General features: G+C 32.4%; 1 protein-coding gene across 1 annotated transcript; it reads left to right on the top strand.

Moving 5' to 3' along the window:
- The first annotated feature begins 4,394 nt into the window (after window positions 1-4,394).
- On the top strand, window positions 4,395-24,793 carry LOC142334964 (ciliary microtubule-associated protein 2-like). Its single transcript, XM_075383326.1, has 6 exons — window positions 4,395-4,448; window positions 5,122-5,265; window positions 6,156-6,326; window positions 14,871-15,008; window positions 15,368-15,492; window positions 24,450-24,793. Exons 1-6 carry the CDS (start codon window positions 4,395-4,397, stop codon window positions 24,553-24,555), a joined length of 738 nt encoding a protein of 245 aa, XP_075239441.1. The 3' UTR covers window positions 24,556-24,793.

Genomic DNA, 24,793 nt, shown 5'->3' on the forward strand with positions numbered 1-24,793 from the left:
AGGCTCGGTAATGTGCGTTTGCATATTAAGTTCCGACCCCGCTCATCTACGTTTTTCACTTAGTTGTCTACCTAATGAGGAAGAGATAAAAAAATTAAAATATCAACATATCGTTCAACAATAAAAGAATAAAAACAATCTATTCTAGAGGGTTTATGAGACCTCTGGCTACCATACTATGACTACCAGAAAAGACGGCAATAAAAATCAAATAGTTACAAATATTAATTGCGACCAAAATTCCTTGTCCATATTTTGAAAACCAACTATAACCAAATCAAAATTGCATCAGATAAAATTTATACTCGAAAGATTAACCAGCACTTTTTTGGAACAAAATATGGGACTTTTCCTCAATGCAACTTGGCTACAAGTCGACTAGAAATAAGCAAAAGGGGCAAAGTTTATTAAAACATTGCTTTTTTAAAAATAGAAATGTATTCGAAATGATTAGAAACATTGCGCATCAAATGAAATCATTGAGGGAGTCCTTTTTACCTCAATAGAGAGCTACTGAGTTCGTTCATTATCTGGGATATGTCATACGACTATAAAAAAAACGACAAGTAAAGGCAAAAACTAAAATTTTGCACGAAAAATTATGCACGAAAACGATGTCCCCCAATCAATTAATTATTAAGCTGATCATTACAAAAATAAAAATCTTCGTTTGCTTTTTTTAAAGGCAACAAAATCTGTAAATCATATGACGCCATTTATTGTGATACTGAGAAAAGAGAACAAAAACCTGCAAAAAAGGGGGCAAATATGCAAAAATCACGAAAATTGGTTTTATGAAAACTGGTTGTTCCAAGAAGAAAGACCATTTGAGGAAAAAAAAGCGTTATGAAGAGCAAAATGTATTTCAACAGATAATTGATGTGAATTGTATATAGAGATGCTTAGCTACAATTTAACAGAAATAAAATTGGCAGATCTCAAAAATCTATTTTTTCTAATAAAAACAAATATTTTCAAAACTCATAGCCAACGAAAGCTTTCGACTATAAGATTAGACAGTTTGTCTTGCAACTACTAGCAAAGTAATTGCGAGTGTTATTAATGAGTTTGAGCCATAAGACTATAAAATAACATCAAATACAAGCTGAACTAATAATTTTCACAAACAACTTTACGAAACCCCAGTTTTGAAGCCATTAAATTTATAAAATATTAACCGCGAGAATATAGAATCTTCATTTGCGTCTCCTTTGACCAACATAACGTCTTTTTATGAAATGACTATCAAAAAAAACACAACAAAAAGAACCACAAAAACTGAAAATTATCTAAAGTTCACAAAATTATTCTGAAACAAATTGTCTAAGCCCTGAAGAAATCATTTAAAACGTTCAAACGACAGAAAAATTATTGTTTGAATCAACAAAACATTAAAAACAGCTCTAATAAACGAGGGTAATTTACGAAAATGATATAGCATTGTATAATGCGAAAAAACCCAAACTAGAACAAAAAGTTATAAGTTGAAGAATACTATTACTCTTTTTTTTAGAAATTAAATTCGAAAGTCAAAACAACCATTAGCTAATTACCAATAACAATTATCAATTTCATTTATTTATCTATATTTCGCTACTGAGACATTTAATTATACAATATTTGGCATATGACAACAAAAATTAACAACAATTATAGGGCAAAAATAAAAAACTCTTCCCACTTCTGCAAGATAACGGTGTGGCAGCCCTTCAAACCATATGTTATGAAAACAAAAAGATATTCAGTTTCAAATGCTGGAAAATTTAAAAATTTTTTCAGTTCGATTGTTATATAATGTTACAATATACAAAAGAAACAAAAACAACAGCAAAAATTGGAAATTATGCACAAAAATCAGAAAATTTTGTATGAAAACTCGTAGTACAAAAGCAAGAAAACCTTCTGTTAAAACAATCGGCCACAAATTTAGTTTGTCTTCATTACGTAGGAGGGATCGACCTGTACTTATTGAGAGTAAACAAAATGTTGATTAAAATATTAGAAAAAATTGACAAGTTCAAAAACTAACAGAAATTTTCCTAAAAAAAAACACATTCAATAACATGAGAGACATAAGGTGACAACAGAATGGATAGGAAAGGTCCACTTGCAACTCTCGAGGAAGAAATTTAGATCTTTGAGTGGTTAAACTTAAAATTTAGACCGCCAAAAGAACAACAATTTAAGGCAAAAGACAAGAATTCAGTTAAAATTTACAAAAACTCTTCCTCAAAGCCATAAAAACCCTTTGGTTCTCTGAAAACAAACTATATCTACATTCGGCCTCAAATTTACGTAAATTAGAGCGGAGCCGTGTATAAAAAATATTGACAGTAATTAACATAAAAAAAAAACAAAAGCAAAAAACTTTGAAAAAAGGCAGCATCAAAATATAAACCAAAAAGTCTCTGATCCTAAGAATCCAAGATATTGTCGAACTTCTCCCTGATTTTGTCGCACGCCCAGCAAACCAACCGAGTATTCCAAGTGTTTGAGAAGTAGACCAATTGTTGCGTGGAATTCTTCAAATATTAATAAAAAGAGCGATGCATTTTGTATATTTATCGAGACAAATCTGCCAAAAACGGCAAAGTTTAAACTCCAGAAGACTTTCATACGGCACCTAATTGCAACTAGCGCTGTTTTTGAGATCAGAGAGTCCGTTTAAAAATTTCTAGGTCACTAAGTCTGGCAAGTTTTAACGAAGTGGACCATAAAATCATATTTTGTTCCATTTTTGATGAAAAAAGTTTGAATTTTGAAAATTTATCAAATATTTTAGCCAAATATACTTCAATCAGACAATTCAGCAACGTTCCTCTATCTGTAATAGTAAAAACAACAACCACAACAACACTATGCCGTAAAAAATTTTAACTTATTTTGAACTATATTAGCGAAATTGTGCCAAATTTTAGCAAAAATTACTGAAATTGTGAACAAAAACAGTCGAATGTTCACAAAACTTTAAACCTCGATAACTCCCTGTAAAAAACCAAAATCGAAAAACTCTCTTTAATACCGTATTCTACGCTGGACGGCTTTTCAATTATTTCACTCACAATTCTCTACGATGAATATATCGACCGGCCAAAATTGACTGAACAAAAAAAAAACCAGTTGAATATAAAGTTCCTCCTCCCCACTAAAGTGACGGTCGGAACAAATACGCATGAAATCTTAACGTATATTGGTGATTTCATTTTCTCATTAGAGATTTTAAGATTTAGAGTTTTTTGCTTTCATTAGAAATTTTGCTCACTCTTGAGTATGACATGCTTTCAGATATTATAACCACAAAAGCAATGGCCAAATAGAAAATTGCCACTTCATCCATAAATGCAAGCGCTATTTTTCTGCTATTTTTGCAATTTTTCTGACAGGGAAACAACGGACTTCAAAGAAGTATTGTTTATCAGGTTTTACAAACAAGTTGCTATAGTTAAGTGATGACAACGAGCATGCCAATCTGAAATTTCTTCTGAAGTAAATCCGAAAAACAGTAGAAGGATTTTTCCAAAAAATCAAATTTTTTCATGTGCGACAAGTAAAAGTTTGAAAAAAAGCGGCCATAAAAAACTGAAGGGTTTGTCAAATAGACAATAAAATTATCAAACTTTTTGGTTCGGGCTTCTGCTGTGGAATTCCATAAATCATAGCCTCAAAAAATTTTGATTCTTTAACAGTTGCAGTTGAGGCTGTTGAAGTTGGAACAGACAAAAATGTAACCCTGAGATGCAAAACGAACCTAAGCATACTGAGAAACCAAATTTTTGAAATCTCAGTTAACTGTTATGACTACAAATCTCCCAGTCAACTTTCACCCTATACTTCTTTACGTGTATAGTTAATTGCTTTCAGTTGTCATCACCTTGGTCGTTCTGCTTCAGATTTGTGATGAGTCAGAAATGAAATTTTTCAAAAGATTTCAATGAGAATTTTTTGTCAATCAGTTTATTTATTGTTTGAGTATTATCTAGTTTGCTGGATAAATTCTTTTTAAAAAAGTTAGCAAAAAAATTTCAATTTAAACGTTATACCTCGTTTTTAGAAATCAAATAGGAGAATTTTTATTTGGAGCCTCAAAACTTCAATCAAACCATTGTTTTAGTTTTCCATCAGTTTTTTTAACAAGCATCATTTCTTCTAGCGAAAAAAATGTGTTGTCAAATTTAGCCTTTGACAAATGACAAACAAAAACGGACTCGCCTCAAGTTGCAGCCATTAAAGAATTTTACTTTCAGCTTTGAGGGCAGCAGAAAAAACCGGCATTGACTCTCTTATTTTGCATAAAATGATCTAGAACAAATAGCAAAGTTCAGACAGTTTTATTTTTAGCTGAAAAATACTTTTGCTGCTATGAAGATCAGACAATCATTTTGTAGGAACAATAAATGAATAAAAAATCAGTTTTCAAACAGTCATTTGAAGGTACTGGTTCTAGCAGAGTTATTAAAGACTTAGACAAGAGAGGTTTCTTAGCAAAAATTGAGCATTTTTGAGGTGGTTATTCCCTGTTTTGTATATATTACCATATTCTAAGAAAAAATTTCTTTTGTTACTTACTTCGAAGGTAAAAGTAAAACTTGGGGGTGTCCAGTTGCATTTTAGGGTGTTTTAGCCTAACATTTAAAAAAGTTGAACTAGGGCCTGTACACCGGGGCACTAGGTCCCCGCACATTCAAAAGATTTAAACGTAATTTCAGCTGTCCAACTTTAATTTGCAGCAAATTTTTGTTCAAAAATTAATTCAGTATAATTTAGTTGAAGCTGAACTACTTGAAAATTTCCAGTTCCTTAAAGTCTATTTTCCAATGTTTTTCTTAGTTTTTTTTAATCTGCGAACAGTTTCAATCGACCAATAAGTATTTCTGGCGAATTTGGAAAAAAAATGCTCGACAGAAAATAAATAATCTGAAAATAATAGCTTTAGTCAATGTTTAAGACCCATATGGACTGTTGTGATTGTCTTTGTAAAGCTGAATTTTATAGTAGAAAAAACAGGTAATCATGACCTCAACTTAGATCGTTTCTGGTCTGAGTGGTCGCTTTTCTCTCTGATTTCTGACGGAAACAGGTTACTATTGTTGATCCTTTAAGACATTATTTTGTGTCTAATAGGGATCTACAGTGGCCCCTGGTACGTATGAGTACACAACTGAGATAGATGAGAAGACACATAAACAGGTGGGCAGCAGAGGACCCTACGACCTATTCACTGCATCCAGATCAGCACCCATCTGCAATGGACACCTCGCTCAACAGGTTCACATTATATACTGGTATTTATTAATCGCTAAAATTGTCTGGATATTTTTTTATTCTGTTAGAGGAATGATTATCAAAAAGTCTTCAAATTGAGTCTCAAAACGCCGTTGTGATATATATTTTTTAATTGTTGACAGATAATTCACGTGCCCTAATGGAATTATTGCGTCAAATGATTCGTTTACTAAGGCAATTTCAGGTTAAATTCAGTATGACATAAGTTTTATGGCTATACTATAGTTGAGGTGCGCGACGCAAGCCATTTCTGGTCAGACCGACTTGGATCAGAAACGGCTTGCGTATACAAACTCACTTGGGTCGCACACCCGCAGTACAGACAGTACATTTCCTTGCCAGACAGTACAGACCCTAAACTTATAAGGTTAATCACGAATGCCGGCCAAACAACAGCTTAATTCAGGCAGCTTTGGCCAATGATTTTGACCAATTGACCATTTATTTGAAATGATCACTTTTAACAGTTTGCGATTTCTGACAGTTTATGACTGCTGGTTACAATTTTTTGTTTTATATAGTTTGTATAAACTATTTAAAATAGTAGGGTTTCAAACTTCAGCTTCGGGCTTAAAGTTTTGGTTTCTTGTCTAGCGAAAAATATCTGGTCGTCAAAAAGGTGGTGTAATAGATATCAGGATTGTAATACATATCAGGATGGAAAGCGTTTTTAGGAATTGGAAAGATAATATTAGAATCCAAGATTGGTAATATTGCACCGAATTGCACCAAAAGCCTCTAGGATTCCAAAAAGAGCTGCATTTGATGTCTATCGTCCGATGTCTGAAAAAGTAAATCGGATAATCAAAAATATTTTAAAAGTCGAGTAAATCTGTTTTGAAAATTATTTTCTCAAAATATTTATATTTTAGAAACCAGTGAAGAACAGAGGCCCAGCCGACTACGAAACCAAATCATTCGTGGAGGATCTTGTCCACACTTCCCACGCGCACATTGGTGAATTCAAGAAACTGGACCAGTACCCTCGCATTCCAGGAGAGAGGATATTCTACACAAAACCCACTCAAGCACCTGTAGATCCAGTAAGCATATCACAGCTGCATCAAACTTTGCGACATAAAATTTTACGGGGAGTTCGTAGCATTTGATACAGTGTGTGTGTGTTTTCGCTCTCGTTGTTTATGCCGATAGGAGATAAGATTCATTTTTGGGAGTATCTTTTAGAGGGAGCAGATAATTTGACACTGATGTTATTTCTTACAACAGGTATTAGCATATAAAAGCTTGCCTAGTTGCACTGTCGTCTGTTCAGTTGAATTCTTCGACATTCTGCTTTTCGGTCATTTGCTTGACTGAAAAGTTCTAAAATAAAAAGTTCTGCAGTGCATTATAATTATTATGAAACAAAACTATATTTATAAGATTAATAATTGGAAAAAGTGTGTGTATTTGTGTGTACGGTAAAAAGTGGATAAATTTGCAGTACAAATTGAATAAAAAATTTTAAGGTTAATCGACAGTTTTCGTTCACACTTTCTGTAATTTTGGCAAAAATTTGGATCAAATTTGATAATATTATTAAAAATATGCTAACATTTATAATGATAGAGTGTTATTGTTTTGATCGAAGATAGAAGAACGTTGCTGAATTGTTCGATTGAAGTTTTTTTGGCTAAAATTTTTGACAAAAATTTCAATATTTGAAATTTTTTCAAACAAAATGACACAAAATTTGCTTCTTCTGGTCCAGTTGACGTTTATCGCCCTATAAAAGTTTTCTACAATTAAAATTTTGCTTTTTTTGCGAATTTAACTTAAATTTAAAAAACAATAGAATTAAATTTAAAAAACAATAAATTTAAAAAACAATAGAAAAAGCAATTTAAAAAAACAAAATACAAAGCGCACTATTTTTTTTATTTATGAAAGATTCAACTTAACAAGTGATCTAATTCACAAACACTCGGACCAACTGAGTGGTTTTTCTGGCGAAACCCAAAATTAGGGATAGGTTTGATCTCAACAAGGACTCTTGAAATCAGAAATTTTTCAATTTTCAATTCGGCGCTGCCTTTATTTTTCAAAATATTTTGCCTTTATTGAATTTTAAGGTTAATTACTGTGAAAACTCTCAATTCACGGCCCAAGTTTTGAGATCTCCCAACTACATGAAAATGAGTCAAAAAGCAGATACAGTTTGATTTCAGAGAAAACCTAATGGTTTTTATGGCTTTGACAAATAGTTTTTGTAGCTTTAACAGAAATCTAGTGCTCTGACTTCATTTGTTATTTTCCTTCCCTTCTGATTATTAATTTTAACCAACCATACATCAAAATGGCTTCTTCAAGAGATTCAGGTGAAAATAGACAATGTTTTCGGTTGTGATCTAATGTCTCTTGTGACATTGAGAATAATTGTTTAAAGAAAATGTCGGTGATTTTTTGAACTTGTCAATTTTTTAATCTCATTTATGTAAAAACAAGTGAAAAATTTTTCCTATAAGACACAAACTAAACTTTGCGCTGATTTTTTTTAAATAACGGCTTCTTGGTTCTGATACTACAAGTTCTCATACGAAAGTTGGTGATCTTTTAGCGTGACTGTCATGTTTTGCTGTTCTTTTTTTGAGGTTAATTGTCACAATACTGAACGATTCAATCGGAAAAAACGCTTCAAATACACATTTCAACACAATTTGTTGATTTTATGACTTATGAGTTTAAGGGCTGCCACACCATTCTCTTGCAGATTTTGGTGTAAATTTCTAAATTTTTGTTCTGTGTTCGTTACTGTTTCATGTTGTCTTATGGCATATATTGGGTAATGAAAATCTCAACGGCAAACTTTAAATATATAACTGAATTCAATAACTGATATCCTTAAATCACTGATGGTTTTTTTTACTTTTAAAATAGATTTTTTTAAATTTTCCTTTAAATTTTAACTAAAATTCTAAAAACAGTTCATCAATTTTTCTCTTTTTGTTCAGATTTTTGTCAATTTTTCATTTACAAATTCGTGCCAATTTTAAAATTTATTCTCATTTTTGAGAGATCGCGTTAACTCTTTGTTGAACCAAACATTAGTTTCTCTGTTCGTTAAACGCTTTGACTGGTGTATTTAAGGGCCTAATCATTATTTTTCAGAATAATTTTGTGCGTTTTAGATACTCTTCAAAATTTGGGCCTCTTTTTTGTTGTCATTTTTAGAACGTCCCTTAACCAAAAGACTTTTTGGTGTTCAGTGGAGATGCAAGTCAAGTTTTAAATTTTTGAATGTTAGTATCTTATAAATTTAATGGCTTCAACAATCTGGTTTCGTAAATTTCTCTTTTTGAAATCATTTAGATTCAATTGTTTTGATTGTTAATTTGTAGTTTTATGAATTAGACCCAATTATAACAGTCGCAATTAGTTCTCTAGGACTTTGCAGGATAAACTGTCTATTTTTTTAGCTGAAAGCTTTGGTTTTTTTTGAATTTGGAAACATTTGTTTTTTAAATAGACAAAGTATTTCCGAGCTTTGGCAATCTGACTTCTGTTAATTTATCGCTTAGTTTCTCTACGAACAAGTCACATTCATTATGTTTTGAACTGCATTTGGCTGTGCATAACTGTTTTATTTTCTTCAAATGGTCTTTGTTCTTGTACTACGAGTTTTTAAAAAATAATCGCAATTCTTGCATAGTTGCCCATTTTTTAGGAATTTGTTTTCTTTTTCCAGTATCACAATAGTGTGCCATTTTTTGCCTTATGAAAAAGGGCAATCACAAAATATTAATGTTCTTAACAAATAGGTTAATGTTGAATTGGCTAGGACAACTGTTTTGTGCAAACTGTGAATTTTATATTTTCTTTATTTGTCGTTCTTTTTGTAGTCGTATGACGTATACTGGCAATGAAAGGGCTCTATCGCTTTCTATGGAGTTATAAATGAATCCCTTAGTGATGTCACTTGATATATAAAGTTTTTAGTCAGTTTGACAATATTTTTTAGTCAGTTTGACAATAAGAAAAAGCTCTTTTCTTGACTTGTTTATTGTTTTAGTAAAAATGGACAACGATTTTTGGTCATAATTAATGTTTTTGGTCATAATCAATGTATTTGATTTTATCAGTCTTTACTGTTAGTTACATTAATGAAAGGTCTGATCGGACCTCTAAGGTTTTTTATTATATTCCCTTAGTAGTTTGGTGAACGAAATAGTCGATTTTTTTATCCCTTCCTCATTTGCAGACAATTAAATGAAAAGTATAGATGAATGAGGTCGCAACATTATATGCGAACGGACATTTCGGAGCACGCTCGTTTAATATTACGCATCAAAGTAGCCGTTCGGGCTTTTTCCAGCTTTCTAACAAAAATTTCCGGCAATGTTTGTTTAATGGTACGGAACTCAGTACATTTTTTGACGTACGTGTCTGCTACCAGAGGGATTTGGTTCTTTTTTAATTAGGTCAAAAGTTTTGGCCAATGGTTCTAAATTTTTGTTCAATTTTTCCAATTTTTCTGCAAATTTCATTTGCCCGAAATTATTTCTGTTGAATGTCATTAGTTTTAGTTGTCATTGTTGATTGGGCACATTCAAGTCCCCAGTTGCTAATTATTTGCGGTTGAAAACAAAATAAGCCCCTTGTGTTCCGACCGTACTTATTACTCAATTGTATTTAAGTAATCAAGTGATTGATTTTTTGTAAAAATCCAGATTTTTTAAACAAAACGCTTGAGAAGGTGTGTTTCTCTAAGCTTTATCGAGCGAGAGCGTAGTTTTTTTGTTTTTGCGTTCTAGGCATCAATATAGATTTTAAGGCTTTTTCTGGTTTTCTAACACTGTTTCTCGGTAATGATTATTTAATATTAGGGAATTCAGTACAATTCCTTGACTTATAAGTTTGTTCGGTAATGTTTTTCAATGATCGGGAACTTTAAGTATTTCAATGATCGGGAAATATTTGACGTACGTGTCTACCTACTGATTGTTAAGTGAAAAACATTGATTTGTGAGCTCAGAATCTTAGAAGAAGACTTCCGCCAAAAAAAGAAACTGTGTTATACCTGAACTGCTATTTTTACCTTTTGCAAGAAAACTGAGAAGTTCAATCAATTCTGCTATACAGAAATTTCGATCAAAAATTTGGATAAAAATTCAGGCAAAAATTACACACGCAAACAAATAAAAATCATCCGATTCAATTAATATACGGCCAAATTAAAAACTAATGTAATTAAGGATAAGAGTGTAATTGAAAATTTCAATATTGTAGCCGCTCTCATTTTAAAATTTCTTTATTGTAAAATGAGAGGCCACCTTAGTGCAGGATTTTTTTATATATAAATCAGTTCAGGATTATTAGCTTAATTTGAAAGAGTTGTCAAACAGATTATCTGTATTCAAAAACCCATTAGAGGTATCAAAAAATTTAAAACTAACGTTTTGATAGTTTTATCGCATACCAGATTAAGACCAACAGAACGGATCGCATCACAATCAATCTAACAGCATCTAGTCCAGACCGGATCATGTTCTCGTAAAGAATTGTTATATTGTGACATTTCAATAAAAGTAAATATATTATACATATGACATTAAAACACAAGAAGTTGAAGGACTGACAAGTATTTCATAGGTCTTAGATGGTTAACGGTTGTATTGCAAGATTCTCACAAATTGGGTTCAGCAAAGTTTTCCTCACGCATATTATTTCTGACGCATCATGTTTCATTTACAGTACAATTTTACCCAGATATTTTCGAATGTTCAGTAAAATATTTAAGTTAAGCATAGTCAGCTATGCACAAAACCTAAATGTTCCGTTTATGAATATTCTCACAATTGAAGAAACTCAAAAAACTAAACACCTGAAACTGTTTAAAAAATGTTTTCAAACTTTAGTAATTGTGCTTTTACTACAGTTAAAAATTCATCCACTCTGCATCTATTTAAAATCTAAATTTATCATTTCAGTACAGCGCTATGAGCTCATTTTAAAAAATGGGAAAGTTCTCTGCTTTAGATATTTTTCTTAATATGCACAAACAATCAACAGAACTTCCAATTGCTGATCTTGCTAAAACTTATTCATGTGGTTTCATTTTTTGCAAAAAAAAATATCTTTTTTGTGACAACATCCTATCAAATGAATGTTGATTTGCTATCTTTTCGCTTTCCTCAAGTTCCTATGATCCTAATCTAGTTGGTGCGTGTCGTATTATTGGAAAGAATTGACTCAATTGGTTGATGTCAGATTGTTTGTAATTTTTTTTATAAGCTATCAATTTGTTCCTTCATTTTAGTGTTGTTTGCTCAACTGTTCTTCCAAACAAATTTGTTAAGTGAGCCATTCTTACTTGCATAGACAAATAGAACTTTTTTGAGTTATTGGAATATATGTTTTTGGGCTGTGTTCACGGTGAAGAATGACTAATTAGCTATTTGAGTTATATTGGGGAAAAAAAAACAATTTTGGTTTTTTATTATTGGAATTTTGAATTATAAAAGCCACTAAGCTCTTTTTGTTCATATGTGGTTGCTCAGACACAATGGTGCCGCACAAAAATCATCTAGTGTAGAACTTAGTTCCAGACAAAATAGTTAAACGTAATCAGTTCTAATTAGAACTCGACGGTGCAATGAAAGAGTTAAGTGACGTATTTATATATATAAAAGTCTCTATCGTGATATTTTATGTCATGACGTCAGCTGAAGTTATCAGTATGGAATTTAGCCAAACAATAAAAATCAAATTTAAGTTTATGAATATGTGTACAAACACAATGCACAAGCCGCTTCTCAAAATCATTCCAAAATCTTTTGTCCACCAAAATGTGGAAAACCTAGAGGATCATTTAGGTTTAGGAAATGAGACAATCCACAGAACACAAAGGTTGATGCCTTTAGCTGGCCAGTGTTCGAAAACTTTTTGCTCTTTAAGCCTAGGGCTGTGGAAAACGACACAAACACCGATACGAATAAAAATGATACGAATCTCAAAAAAGAGCTAGTTATACTCCAACTGAGAGTAAGAGTCTTCTGGAATTACAATTTTGCAAATTTTTTTGCAAATTTAAAGTCGATAATTATACAAAATGCACTTTTTATTTTTGACACAGTGAAAAATTTTGCATAGAATTGTTCTATTTCGCAACCATTCCAACAATTGAGTATTTTGTTAGAGGAATCAGCATCTCTGGGCTGATCTTGATCTCACCATGAAGCCTAAAGAAAAAATGTTTTAAATTTTATTGGGGCGCAATTAATGACAGATATTGTTTACAATAAACGAGACCCAACGAGATTATACTGTGGTTTCAGAATAAGGCTCACGGTTTTCATGGCTCTGACCAATTGTTTAATGGTTTTCTTGCCCTTTGTATTCATTTCTTATACTTTCTGTAGTTCAATGAGTTAGTTAATTTTTTTTTAATTCTGTCAACTTCGGACGCAGTCTCAGTAAAAACAGGCGGAAACAGACTTCCTGTGATGTTCATATTAAAGTCACTTACGATTTTATATTCAGCTAATGGTTTCTTTATTTTGGGACTCCGCGTTTTTAATTTTAATTTTACTTTTTATAATTGCACATTTTATAAGTTCACTTTGTTTCCTTGTCGAACTATCACAATCTTGACAAGTCCAAAAAAACATTGTAGGTAAAATGCACAACGTTGGAAAAAAGTATATCAGGATATGTTAATTGTTTTTGTTGAATAGTTTTTGCTTTTTAGGCTGAGACACAGTTATCTCGCAAAACATTGTGGGTTTTTGATTTTGCTGAAGCTTGTCCTTCTTTGCGTTGTTTTACGCCATACACCCAATAAAAATAAACCCTAATTGGTTTTTCCAGAGGTATAGCTCAACCGAGTTAAAAATTTCAGTTTACAGCTGTTTGTTTTAACGAATTTCAAAATAAAGTTTAAAAAGATTTTTTTTCATCTGTCCTTTTTGCTTTCATTTTTGTCACCATGTAATTCATTAGGAGTCTCGATTACTTTTGTTGACTCAAACATTGTTTCCGCGTTTGGTTGTTTGTTGTGGCTGATTGCTTCGACCGTATAGTTTTATAAAAAGACCTCTACACTGTCCTTTTTTGGTTTTCTTTTTGTTGTCTAAGTAGTCCTTTTATAAGGAAGAGTGATTGATGTTAAGATGAAGGGATAATAATGATTTAGAGTTCTTGCATGTAACATCTTATAATTATAGTGCCTTAAACAGTGTCATGATATTAAATTGTTTGAAGTTTTGGCTTCTTTAAGAACTTGTTGTTTGTGGGCTCGTGATTTAGTCTTATTATTAACAGGTCCAATTGGCTTCCTGAGGTGTTGAAATTTAATCCGCCTCTTTTTGTTGTAATTCGAAGCCAGTTGTGACTTTTGAAAATTTCTGTTTTTAAAAGTAACTTTTGAGCTTGGTCTTTTTAAAATAGTTTTTCGGTCGATTTGTAGCTCATCCTCTGTAAACACAGATCACAAACCGTTTCCATAATTATTTTAAATTTCAAAACATTTTGGGTTCTTGTTAAATTATAACAATAACCGATGGTCCCATTGGCTTTAAAACTTTCCGCCATCGAACACTGCATAATGATATGTCTCAAATGCTTTCTATGAAGATATAAATGAACATTTTAGTGGTTTCATTTGATATCTAATGACAATAATAACTGTGAAATTAATTGTTTTCGAAATTGGAAAATTATTTTCGAACTGCGCACCTATTTGCTCTTTTTTGCCTACCTGCTATCCAGTCGCATTGGAAACAGGTCCCATATATTTTCTAATGAAGTGCCGGTTAAAAAGTTTTTGTTTTCATCTGATGCGAGTTTGATTTTATGATTTTTTTATTTTAGATTTAATTATTGTACTTTATTACAGATTTTATTATTGTTTTGATCGTAAATTATGTTTGTTGTTTGATTTCTGTCTTTGTGCTTTCTAGTAGTCCTATTATTAACAACTTTCATCGGCCCTCTAGCGTGGCATTATCGTATTTCATTGTTTGTTTATTGAACGGTGTGTTCGTTTCTATCTTCATCATTTGGTAGCCAATTAAGTCAAGAATGTGGATGGGCGGGATCGGAACATTATGTGCGTACGCACATTACCGAGCCTCCTTGTTCTTAGCAGTCAATGAATTGATGTTGGTTCAAAGGGAGAAAAACTGGCTATCTATCTGTTTCAATCCTGTACCTGTTCTGCTCCTTAATTCATATTGCTTGCTATCAATGTTTCTAGAGATCCTTAAAAGTAAGTAGTAGCAAATCAGTGTTTGTTGCATATAGGCATTCCTTTAGTTCTACACAAAAACAACTTTCTGTGTTTATTGTTTTAACCAACTTAGATTTATCCTTCAGATAAAAAACATTTACCTAAGAATCGAATATCGTTTGCCACCCAGCATTCAGCAGACAATTTTACAAAAATATAAAGGAAAGGAAGCAAAATACGAAAAAGGAAGAAAGTATAAAAATAAATTATCACAAAAAACTAAGACATGGACCAATTTAGATTGAGATGGATAAAATACGCAGGGAACTAAAATTATGTTCCATCGAATGTGCATTTTCATCAGTTTATATAAAAGTGGCTTGTTGGTCATTATTGTTCGATAGTTGATCTTCTCTTGTAGGGTAGACCTGGTCCTGGCTACTATGAGAGTTCTGGTGCTATCTCAGTGGACGGAGGAGAATACCCGGCACCCTTCCTCCAAAGTGCAGACAGGTTTGACGAGAGAGCCAAACTCATGATGATGGGACCAAGCGTACGGGTAAGCTTAGGAAAAACACTCACAAGCAAGATGTTTCACAGTACGTTGCTACATGTACGAAGGGTTACATGACACCACTGTGCCAAAAAAAGAATTTCCCTTTAATTATTTTATCGAATAACAAATTAGCAGTCGCTATTACAAGCATTTTTCAGCATACTTAAGCTGATAATCATAAAAACAGATTTCTCCTACTTACCAAAGTGAATTCACCCGCCTTTTATTTGTACCACTTTGTACAGTGTCAGGACAAAATACATAATGCCAAAATACCCAATGTGACAATATAACCAATACAAAGTTAGAAATAGGTTTTATACTACCAGCTCCTTTTTAAGCTTTTTAATATCATTTTTCAGAATGTGGGAGTGGGCAGATATGATTTGACCAAGTACGCGAAGCATCAATCCAAGAACGGAAACAAGAGTTCCTTCAAATCCAAAGTGCCCATTCTATTAGAACCAACACAGGACAAAATCATCAAGTAAGTGTCCAGAAATAAACGTTCAGGACATCTCTTTCATCAGCTATTTTATTACCCAATCCACTTTCTGTTGAATTTACGTTATCAGCATGAGTTGAACATAACAATTCAAATCTGGGCTTGCCAATAATAAATTCTCGGATCTGTCCCCATTCAAAATAAAAGAGAAACTGGAATTACCTTGACTACATACATGGCTTCTGTTCTCAAAACAATAGAAAGCCAAATTATGCCACCAAAATATTTTTGCTGTGGTTTTCACAACTAATCTCTGGTCTTAAATAACGTTTCTCAACCCTTGACACAGCATTTTATGCCAAATATGGAAAAAAGAAGAAACACAACGTTAGCTGTAAATTAAAAAAGCCAGCAGAATTTTAAAATTGTCTGTACCCCCTGTAACTATGGAAACCTAGTAACACAATAGTAATATACAATATTCAAGGCTCGACGAAATTCACGTTGAAGCTATGCTTCAGGTATCATTTGTCAAATTGATTTTATTATTGTAGCCCAAAACGATAACGGCTCAACCGCATCAGCAAAAAAGTGTTTATTTTTTGTTAGTAAACTTATTTTTCGTTTTGAGCTGTAATCGACATCAAAGTTTTTTTAAATCTTAAAGGTTTCCATTTGAAAATTTTGTTGAGGAGACTGCTGTACACTCCAAGGTCAATCACAACGTTTCTCAACAACTACGGGAACAAATACCTAAAAGTATCATTTTTTTGACGAAGATCAGTTTATAGACAGTTTGAATGTGGGCCTATCAATTAAAAACAACTCGTTTTTCCATTTTTAGACCTATCGATCAAATTCAGCACATTCACGTTTTTCTCGTGACTATCATTCTAAGTGGGGTTTACGTATTGCAATTATATAAAGCTGATGAAAAAATTGAGAACTGGATTTCGTTTTGCGCGTAGTTTAACAAATCAATTAACCGGCGCCGTTTCAAAAACGGTAATGAATAATTCGTAAGACTATCAAGTACTGAAACCAACAACCTACAGAATCCGCGGATATGAACAATCTCGTTTGAGTCAGCAAACAAACCGAATACGCGGATGTTACGTTATAAAGCATTCTCGCAAGCTTGGCATTTACTGAAGTTCTACCCATAAGGGTTTCGGAATGCACAATCTTTCGATTTTGTTGTTGTTGGTCTTGACCTTCACTTCTGATAACCAATGTTATTGTTCCGACCCCCACTTGTGGGGGGGGGGAGGAACTATATACTCAAATGGGTTTTTTTGTTCAGTCAATTTTGGCCGATCGATATATTCATCGTAGAGAAATGTTATTGGTATCATTAAAAATCTCGTTCAGCGTAGAATTCGAAATAAAAAAGATTTTTTTAAATTTCGTAATTCTCGAGGAGTTATCGAGGTTTAAAGTTTTGAGTGAACACGAGATATTTGCATGATTTTGTTCACTTTTAGTGTAACTTTAGTGTAAATTTAGATCTTTTCTATTAAAAAATATTAATTCAAAATTATATTTCAGGCTACAATATGCAACAATTTTGTGTTACTAATAAACGAGAGACGATAAAAAGGCTTGTTCTGGTCTGATAACAAAGTTTACTATAAAAAAATTCGAATTCAATTCAAGCGCTAATTTTTTCAGAAAACTTTTCCTATCTTTTTTGTTTTTTAGTCCCTGTGAGACTAGTCACTTTTCAGATCGAGGTTCAGTTAATGATGCCCAATGATTTACAGTTACATGATGCCCAATGATAAAAAAATCGTTTTCAAGGAATCGCTCATATTTTTTTTGCTTCGACTCTGAGTTTTCGTAATTTTAATTGAAATTTCGACTTTCATTTTTAGGTTTTGAAAAATTTTTGGAGTCTATGGTATCAACTCATTGACTAAAAGTGCAATAGGTTTCGTAATGAGCATTAAGTGAACCTATCTAGTGCTTTAAATGGACAACTAATGACTGTTAGGACTTTGAAAACAAATTTTCGGATTTTTTTTTCAACATTAACCAATCATAAACTTATCTTCGTGGTTTGTATGTCAGTCTCATTAATTACAGTACCCCCTTCCTTCCTAATGCAATCGACATTAATCTGGTTAGCAGTATTATCTTCTAGCTATTGGTCGTTTGACTCCAATGCCACAATATTTCACAAAATTTTTGGATGTTTTCGTATTATTGGTTCTTTTTGAATTTATATCACATTATATTAATATTGATAGCTCTAACTGGCTTAGAAAAGACGTTCTTCTTGGATCATAGATAAATTTTTCAGAGAAAAAAGTATGGTTTAATTGGCTTCGACGCGTTCCTCTCTTTTCTACTGATTTTTGTCTTATTGATTAGGTATGCTTGACAATCATCTTCGTCCTTACATCGAGGCGTAACTGAGCGTATTTATTAACATCCGTTGAAAGCTATTGAAATCAATGGCTGTCAAGACTTTTAAAAATATTTTTTCGAAAATTTTTTTGAACAATAATCAATCGTAAACTTTTTTTCGGGAACTGTAAGTCATTCTCACTGATGTCAGTTCTCTTTTCTTTTCGACTTCTGCAAAAAATTTTTAACTTCTAACTATTGGTTTCGTGACTTCCATGCACGAGTTTTCATAATTTTTTAAAAAATTTTTGTATATATTTTTTCGTAATCCTGGTTCCTTTTGAAGTCTTATCACATTATCTTCATATTAATAGCTCTTGTTGACTTAGAGAAGACGGTCAGTGGGTCATAGATAATGTTTTCAGAGAAATGCTTATGAATTAAATGAGCCCGACACTGTCTTCTCGCACTTTTCTCGTGAATTTTTGGATTTTGACTATATTTGTTGTTGTTTTCATAGTCAGTATTTGTTGTAATGTCTTACTGATGACTTTTGGATGAAAAATTTTGTTTCTTCCCATTGAGGCATAGCATAGCGTATTTATTGGCTTCCGTTGAAATCTTTTGAATTTAATGGTGTTGATACTACGGGTTTTCTCAAAAATTTCCTGGTTTTAATGTATTTGTTGATTTTTTGAAGTCATATTGTTGAAAAAGAAGATTCTCATTGCTGTTAAAGAATTATTTGAGATTGAAAAATTGTTCTGAAACTTTCAGTTTTTTAATGGCCTTTCACTCGACACTATGCTGACGTATCTCATAAGCTTGTAAATACACATTGAAAGAGTTGTGTTACTCGAAGCAATCAGTTTATAGCGAATAGTCATAAAGTTCTTGATATTATACTTTTTCGAAAGTTTTTCATTTTCTTCGGTTTTTGTTGTTCTTTTCGTCAATACGAATTTATTCTCAACATCCAGAGGTCCCGTACAATTCCTTATATTTAAAAAATCAATATGTTTACTGATATTATGACGTAACTGATGTTTTGTTTGTTGGACAATATGCGTTTTTATAAAAAAGTTATGTGAGTAGTGTATTTGTTTCTTTTTCTCTTCCTTTAGCACAATCATGTAATAACAGATCCCTATGATTTTCAAATTTGGCCCAATTGAACTTATCTTTTTCCGTAGAGTTTTAGCTGAATTAGTATAAATAAAAACTGACATAAAAATTCATATTATTCAGATAATAGCTAATGATTTTAATGGCTTCAATAATTTGTGTTTTCGCAAATTGTTTGTAATTTTTTGACATTTTCTGTATCTTCAGTCCGTTTCCATGGCTAAGACTAACCAAAGACAGGTCCCATTGCTTTCATATTGACTTTTACTATCTTTACACAGAAATATTTTATTATAAGCTAATGATTCTGAAGACTTTCGAAATTATTTGGTTTAGAAATGTTGATCGATTTTTGAATTTTGCCTCATTATTTCTTCTCTTTGACGACTTGTTACCTAATCTCATTATGGAAAGTTTTCATCAGCTGTATAGTTAGGAAATAGTAACTTTGTGTAGTTATGGTTTTATCTGATTGCACATTGACGTTGTTACTAGGTGCTTTTAAATTTAGATATTGAGTTTTTGCCTTGAAATTTTTGTTTTTGCTTATTTTGTTGTTTGTTTTTTTCTCGTAGTCATTTTAATGGCAGATCTCGTGAGTGTTGTAATGGGGCATGGCATTATGTAATTCAATAGGTAGTTACGTTTTGTTACGATTTTTTTATTTCAAACATCTGTTTTTGTTATCTCTTCAATTGGTTGACAATTAAATCAAAAATGTAGATGAGCTCGGGTCGGATCATCATGTGCGGACGCACATTAACGAGCCTCCTTGTTTCGTTTTAAAAATTGAAAATAATGTTTCCTTGTCATATACTGAGTAAAACAGCAGGAAAACTTTTGCACAAACAAAAGATTTATTTTGCACGAACAAAAAATAACAACAGTGTTACACAAAAAAGAGTTTCACAAACCCAGGATTACCTAAAATTCAACGCAAATGTTGTTTAGTATGGAAAATTTTTTATCACTAGCTGGTTCAATTCTGCGGAAGGGATTTTTTCACGAAAAATATTGTTTGCCTCTCTTCGAACACATTTTCTAGCGTTCATATACTGTCTATTTTATTCCTCTATATAATAATAAAAAATTTAGCTGAGGAAATTTTAGCGGATCTATTTGGCAGACAAAAACACTAAGAGCCAAAACAGAACAGGTCAGTTTTAGCTAATACGTTACATATTATCATTTGGGACAGTTCTTCAATCAATTTCTCAGTAATCTCAGCAGCTCGGAAACACAGGAAAATGATCTTTAAAAATTTATGAACAAATGACGCAAAACAAATGACGGATTGATTCTGCTCGTCCCCCTTCTTACTCCCCAGTTCGTTATGCGCACCCAGTTACAGAGCACGTTCCATTACATAGTTAATGATTGTAAGAACATGGCACGTGCGTCTGGGAGAGGCAAATTATAAACATTTTAATAAACTACTCTATTCTTCTGTGGAGCACCGACATCCATTAGAAGAGGCTAACAAAAATTAAAACAGCGCGACTAAATAGACGTCTCAAATTGAAAGTAGCATTTATTTTTTTAAATAAGAAAGCACGGGTCTTTCCGATTATATCCCCCATTATTGTATAATTACCATGATGAGCGCTTTAGGTTATATGACCAGTAAACTAGTGGGCACAAAAGTGAAGACCGAGCACAAAAGTACAGACTCTCAAGTACTACATCAGCTGGTTACTTTTAAATGGACCTTATTAAAAACAAAAGATGCATATCTGTTGAAAGCATTTTGAATGGAATCTTAGTTTTCCAAGTCTTAAAGATTTAAATTTCAATACAACCAAGACAAACGCCAAAAAAATACTTTTCCTAATCTGATGTCAACCTATTTCTAAAAACAACAAGAATACTTTGTTTCTTGCAATAGGAACATGGAATTTGTTTTGAATGTTATATTGAAAACTTTTGGGCAACTCACAATATAAAATTGGAGGAGCATCATATTATAAAGAGACTAGGTTTACTGGAGACTTCATTTGTTGGAAATATTAGAAATGGCCTCAGTTGTTTGATCCTATGTTTCGACTTCGTAAAATATTCCTCAGTTGTTTGATGCTATGTTTCTATTTTTCACGGTATCTTGTATCAAACAATTGAATGATTTTTTTGGTAACGGTTTTGCATTGTTACTGGGAACGCGCAAAAAATATTTCCTAAATCTCAGAAACACATCAAGTTTTGTACTGCCTCATCTTATAAGTGAAGTTTTGAAAAGAACTCGAGGTATCTCGTCCTCAAAAATAAATCAAGTCTTTTGAGAACTCAACACACTAAATAAAGTTGAAGGAAATTTACCTTAACGAAGTCAAGGTATTTTTTGTTAAGATAAATTTAAGATAACGTTTACATCAACTTTAATTTGAGCTAAGCTAAACATTTAGCTTCACTTTGTTTTATTAAACATTCTGTAATCAGTAATGATGGCAAAACATTATCCAAATTGTGTTTGTGATCTACCAAAAAAGGATAATGATCGAAGTAAAAGCAATCATTGACTAGGAAGCATGTCTATATGTTAACGGAACGAACCAAATTTCACCATTCCACCTGTGCGCTTCAATTTCACCTGTGTGAATTCGGAACATTACTATTATTTGGTTCTCGTTTATAGGCATTCTGTAAAGACTGACTTATTGGATTATTGTGACATTCTCAAAGTCAAATGCCACCCTTTGGTTATTTAGTTACACAAAAGATACGAGCGGAATTTGATCAACCAATATTGTGTCTTTTGGGTAAATAAATACGAAAAAAATGAAAATTTTTTTAGCAGTAGCTGGTTCAATGCTGCGGAAGGGATTTTTCCACGAAAAACTTTGTTTGCCTCTCTTCGAACACATTTTCTAGCGTTCATGTACTGTCTATTTTATTCCTCTAAATAATAATAAAAAATTCAGCTGAGGAAATTTTAGCGCATCTATTTGGCAGACAAAAACACTAAGAGCCAAAACAGAATAGGTCAGTTTTAGCTAATACATTACATATTATCATTTTGGACAGTTCTTCAATCAATTTCTCAGTAATCTCAGCAGCTCGAAAACACAGCAAAATGATCTTTAAAAGTTTATTCTCTGGAAAATATAAAAAAGGACAAATTTTGATTAAAAAGTCCTAAAATGAGGAAAGCAGATGAGGTTATTGATGTTAATAAAAGATTGACTCCAACTCCAATTAAAACGAAATGGCATTTTTCCGAGAATTCGTAATCTTTTTTAAAAAAATTGAGTTTGTTGAACAACAGGATACGAGACCTTCTAAAAGATATTACATCAATTGGTCTGGCAAGCTCATAGAAAAATTGACAATTAAGCGACGAAAGAAGCAGGGTAAGCAATAAATTTGCATACTTTTTTTCTTAAAGGAAACAGACAATTCTTGTGTATCTCTATTTTTAACTCAATTCATTATTATTAGGCCGCCTAACTGATAGCATGCCTGGAGTTTTTTAATCTATCAGTTTGTTTTGTAACTATCTGGTCCCTCGGGATGTTATGGATTATGCTGTAGTGTATAAAATGCATGCACTGCTGAAAATTGAGTCAGGAAATAGAAGTATTTACAGATGAAAATTGCTGAAGGCTTTAGCTTGTACTATCCAGAGAATGCATGATCTTTTAGAGGGCAAAACAAATGACGGATTGATTGTGCTCGTCCCCCTTCTTACTCCCCAGTTCGTTATGCGCACCCAGTTACAGAGCACGTTCCATTACATAGTTAATGATTGTAAGAACATGGCACGTGCGTCTGGGAGAGGCAAATTATAAACATTTTAATAAACTACTCTATTCTTCTGTGGAGCACCGACATCCATTAGAAGAGGCTAACAAAAATTAAAACAGCGCGACTAAATAGACGTCTCAAATTGAAAGTAGCATTTATTTTTTTAAATAAGAAAGCACGGGTCTTTCCGATTATATCCCCCATTATTGTATAATTACCATGATGAGCGCTTTAGGTTATATGACCAGTAAACTAGTGGGCACAAAAGTGAAGACCGAGCACAAAAGTAAAGACTCTCAAGTGCTACATCAGCTGGTTACTTTTAAATGGACCTTATTAAAAACAAAAGTTGCATATCTGTTGAAAGTCTTTTGAATGGAATCTTAGTTTTCCAAGTCTTAAAGATTTAAATTTCAATACAACCAGGACAAACGCCAAAAAAATACTTTTCCTAATCTGATGTCAACCTATTTTTAAAAAAAAACAAGAATACTTTGTTTCTTGCAATAGGAACATGGAATTTGTTTTGAATGTTATATTGAAAACTTTTGGGCAACTCACAATATAAAATTGGAGGAGCATCATATTATAGAGAGACTATAGGTTTACTGGAGACTTCATTTGTTGGAAATATTAGAAATGGCCTCAGTTGTTTGATCCTATGTTTCGACTTCGTAAAATATTCCTCAGTTGTTTGATCCTATGTTTCTATTTTTCACGGTATCTTGTATGAAACAATTGAATGATTTTTTTGGTAATGGTTTTGCATTGTTACTGCGAACGCGCAAAAAATATTTCCTAAATCTCAGAAACACATCAAGTTTTGTACTGCCTCATCATATAAGTGAAGTGAAGTTTTGAAAAGAACTCAACGTATCTCGTCCTAAAAAAAAACAAAGTCTTTTGAGAACTCAACACACTAAATAAAGTTGAAGGAAATTTACCTTAACGAAGTCAAGGTAATTTTTGTTAAGATAAATTTAAGGCAACGTTTACATCAACTTTACTTTAATTTGAGCTAAGCTAAACATTTAGCTTCACTTTGTTTTCTTAAACATTCTGTAATCAGTAATGAGGGCGAAACAATATCCAAATTGTGTTTGTGATCTACCAAAAAAGGATAATGATCGAAGTAAAAGCAATCATTGACTAGGAAGCATGTCTATATGTTAACGGAACGAACCAAACTTCACCATTCCACCTGTGCGCTTCAATTTCACCTGTGTGAATTCGGAACATAACTATTATTTGGTCCTCGTTTATAGGCATTCTGTAAAGACTGACTTATTGGATTATTGTGACATTCTCAAGGTTAAATGCCACCCTTTGGTTATTTAGTTACACAAAAGATACGAGCGGAATTTGATCAACCAATATTGTGTCTTTTGTGTAAATAAATACAAAATTAAGGAAAACAATTTTTACCAAAAGCGTTTAAGCATTTTAGATGTCTTCTCTGAGTGTAAGCCTCATACGCGACTTAACTGTAAAAAAATGTGTATAATTATAAGAATAGTTTAAACAATTAAACTGTATAATTATAAGAATAGTTTAAACAATTATTATCAATAAAGCGCGACATTTTTTACTGTTAAGTCGGGTATGAGGCTTACACTCAGAGGAAACATCTAAAATGCTTAAACGCTTTTGGTAAAAATTGGTATTTTTCCTTAATTTTGTATTTATTTACCCAAAAGATGCGACATTGGTTGTGTCTGAACCCGCTTTAGTCCTGCAAGCCTATCGCGGCTAGTGGGGGATAAAGAATTTTATGCGTTTTGTTTTAGAGAGAGACTAAAACCTCATACTCCGAGTGCGAAGAGGCGAGTGGTGAAAACCCAAAGCAGAGTAATTGAAGATGCTATTCTATCCAAGAAAATGCTTAATCAATGAAGACAACTCTTTTGCTAAACTCTAGTTCTAAATAACTTGAATAGCAGATTGTTCTACACGCTCTTAATTTGGCTCTCGTTTGCTAAACAGCAAAGCAATTATCCTTTAAATAGAAGAGGTAGAAAATAAGGAATATTGCTTGGAGTAAAAATTGAGAGCGTGATGTAGAAATTGATTTCCAGTGCCTTATTGTAACTGCCTCAATATTTTTTGAAAAAATTGAACATTCGAAGAACAA

This window comes from Convolutriloba macropyga, chromosome 1, assembly GCF_964194025.1.
Source record: "Convolutriloba macropyga chromosome 1, txConMacr16.3, whole genome shotgun sequence".
In the NCBI taxonomy this organism is placed as follows: domain Eukaryota; kingdom Metazoa; phylum Xenacoelomorpha; order Acoela; family Convolutidae; genus Convolutriloba; species Convolutriloba macropyga.

What these genes read in the sequence shown, in the direction of transcription:
- LOC142334964 (XM_075383326.1), top strand. Translation starts at nt 4,395, where the DNA reads ATGAATAAAAAATCAGTTTTCAAACAGTCATTTGAAGGTACTGGTTCT. An exon ending in AAGGTACTGGTTCTAGCAGA is followed by an intron (nt 4,449 to 5,121) that starts GTTATTAAAGAC and finishes TGTGTCTAATAG; the next exon opens with GGATCTACAGTGGCCCCTGG. An exon ending in CTCAAGCACCTGTAGATCCA is followed by an intron (nt 6,327 to 14,870) that starts GTAAGCATATCA and finishes CTTCTCTTGTAG; the next exon opens with GGTAGACCTGGTCCTGGCTA.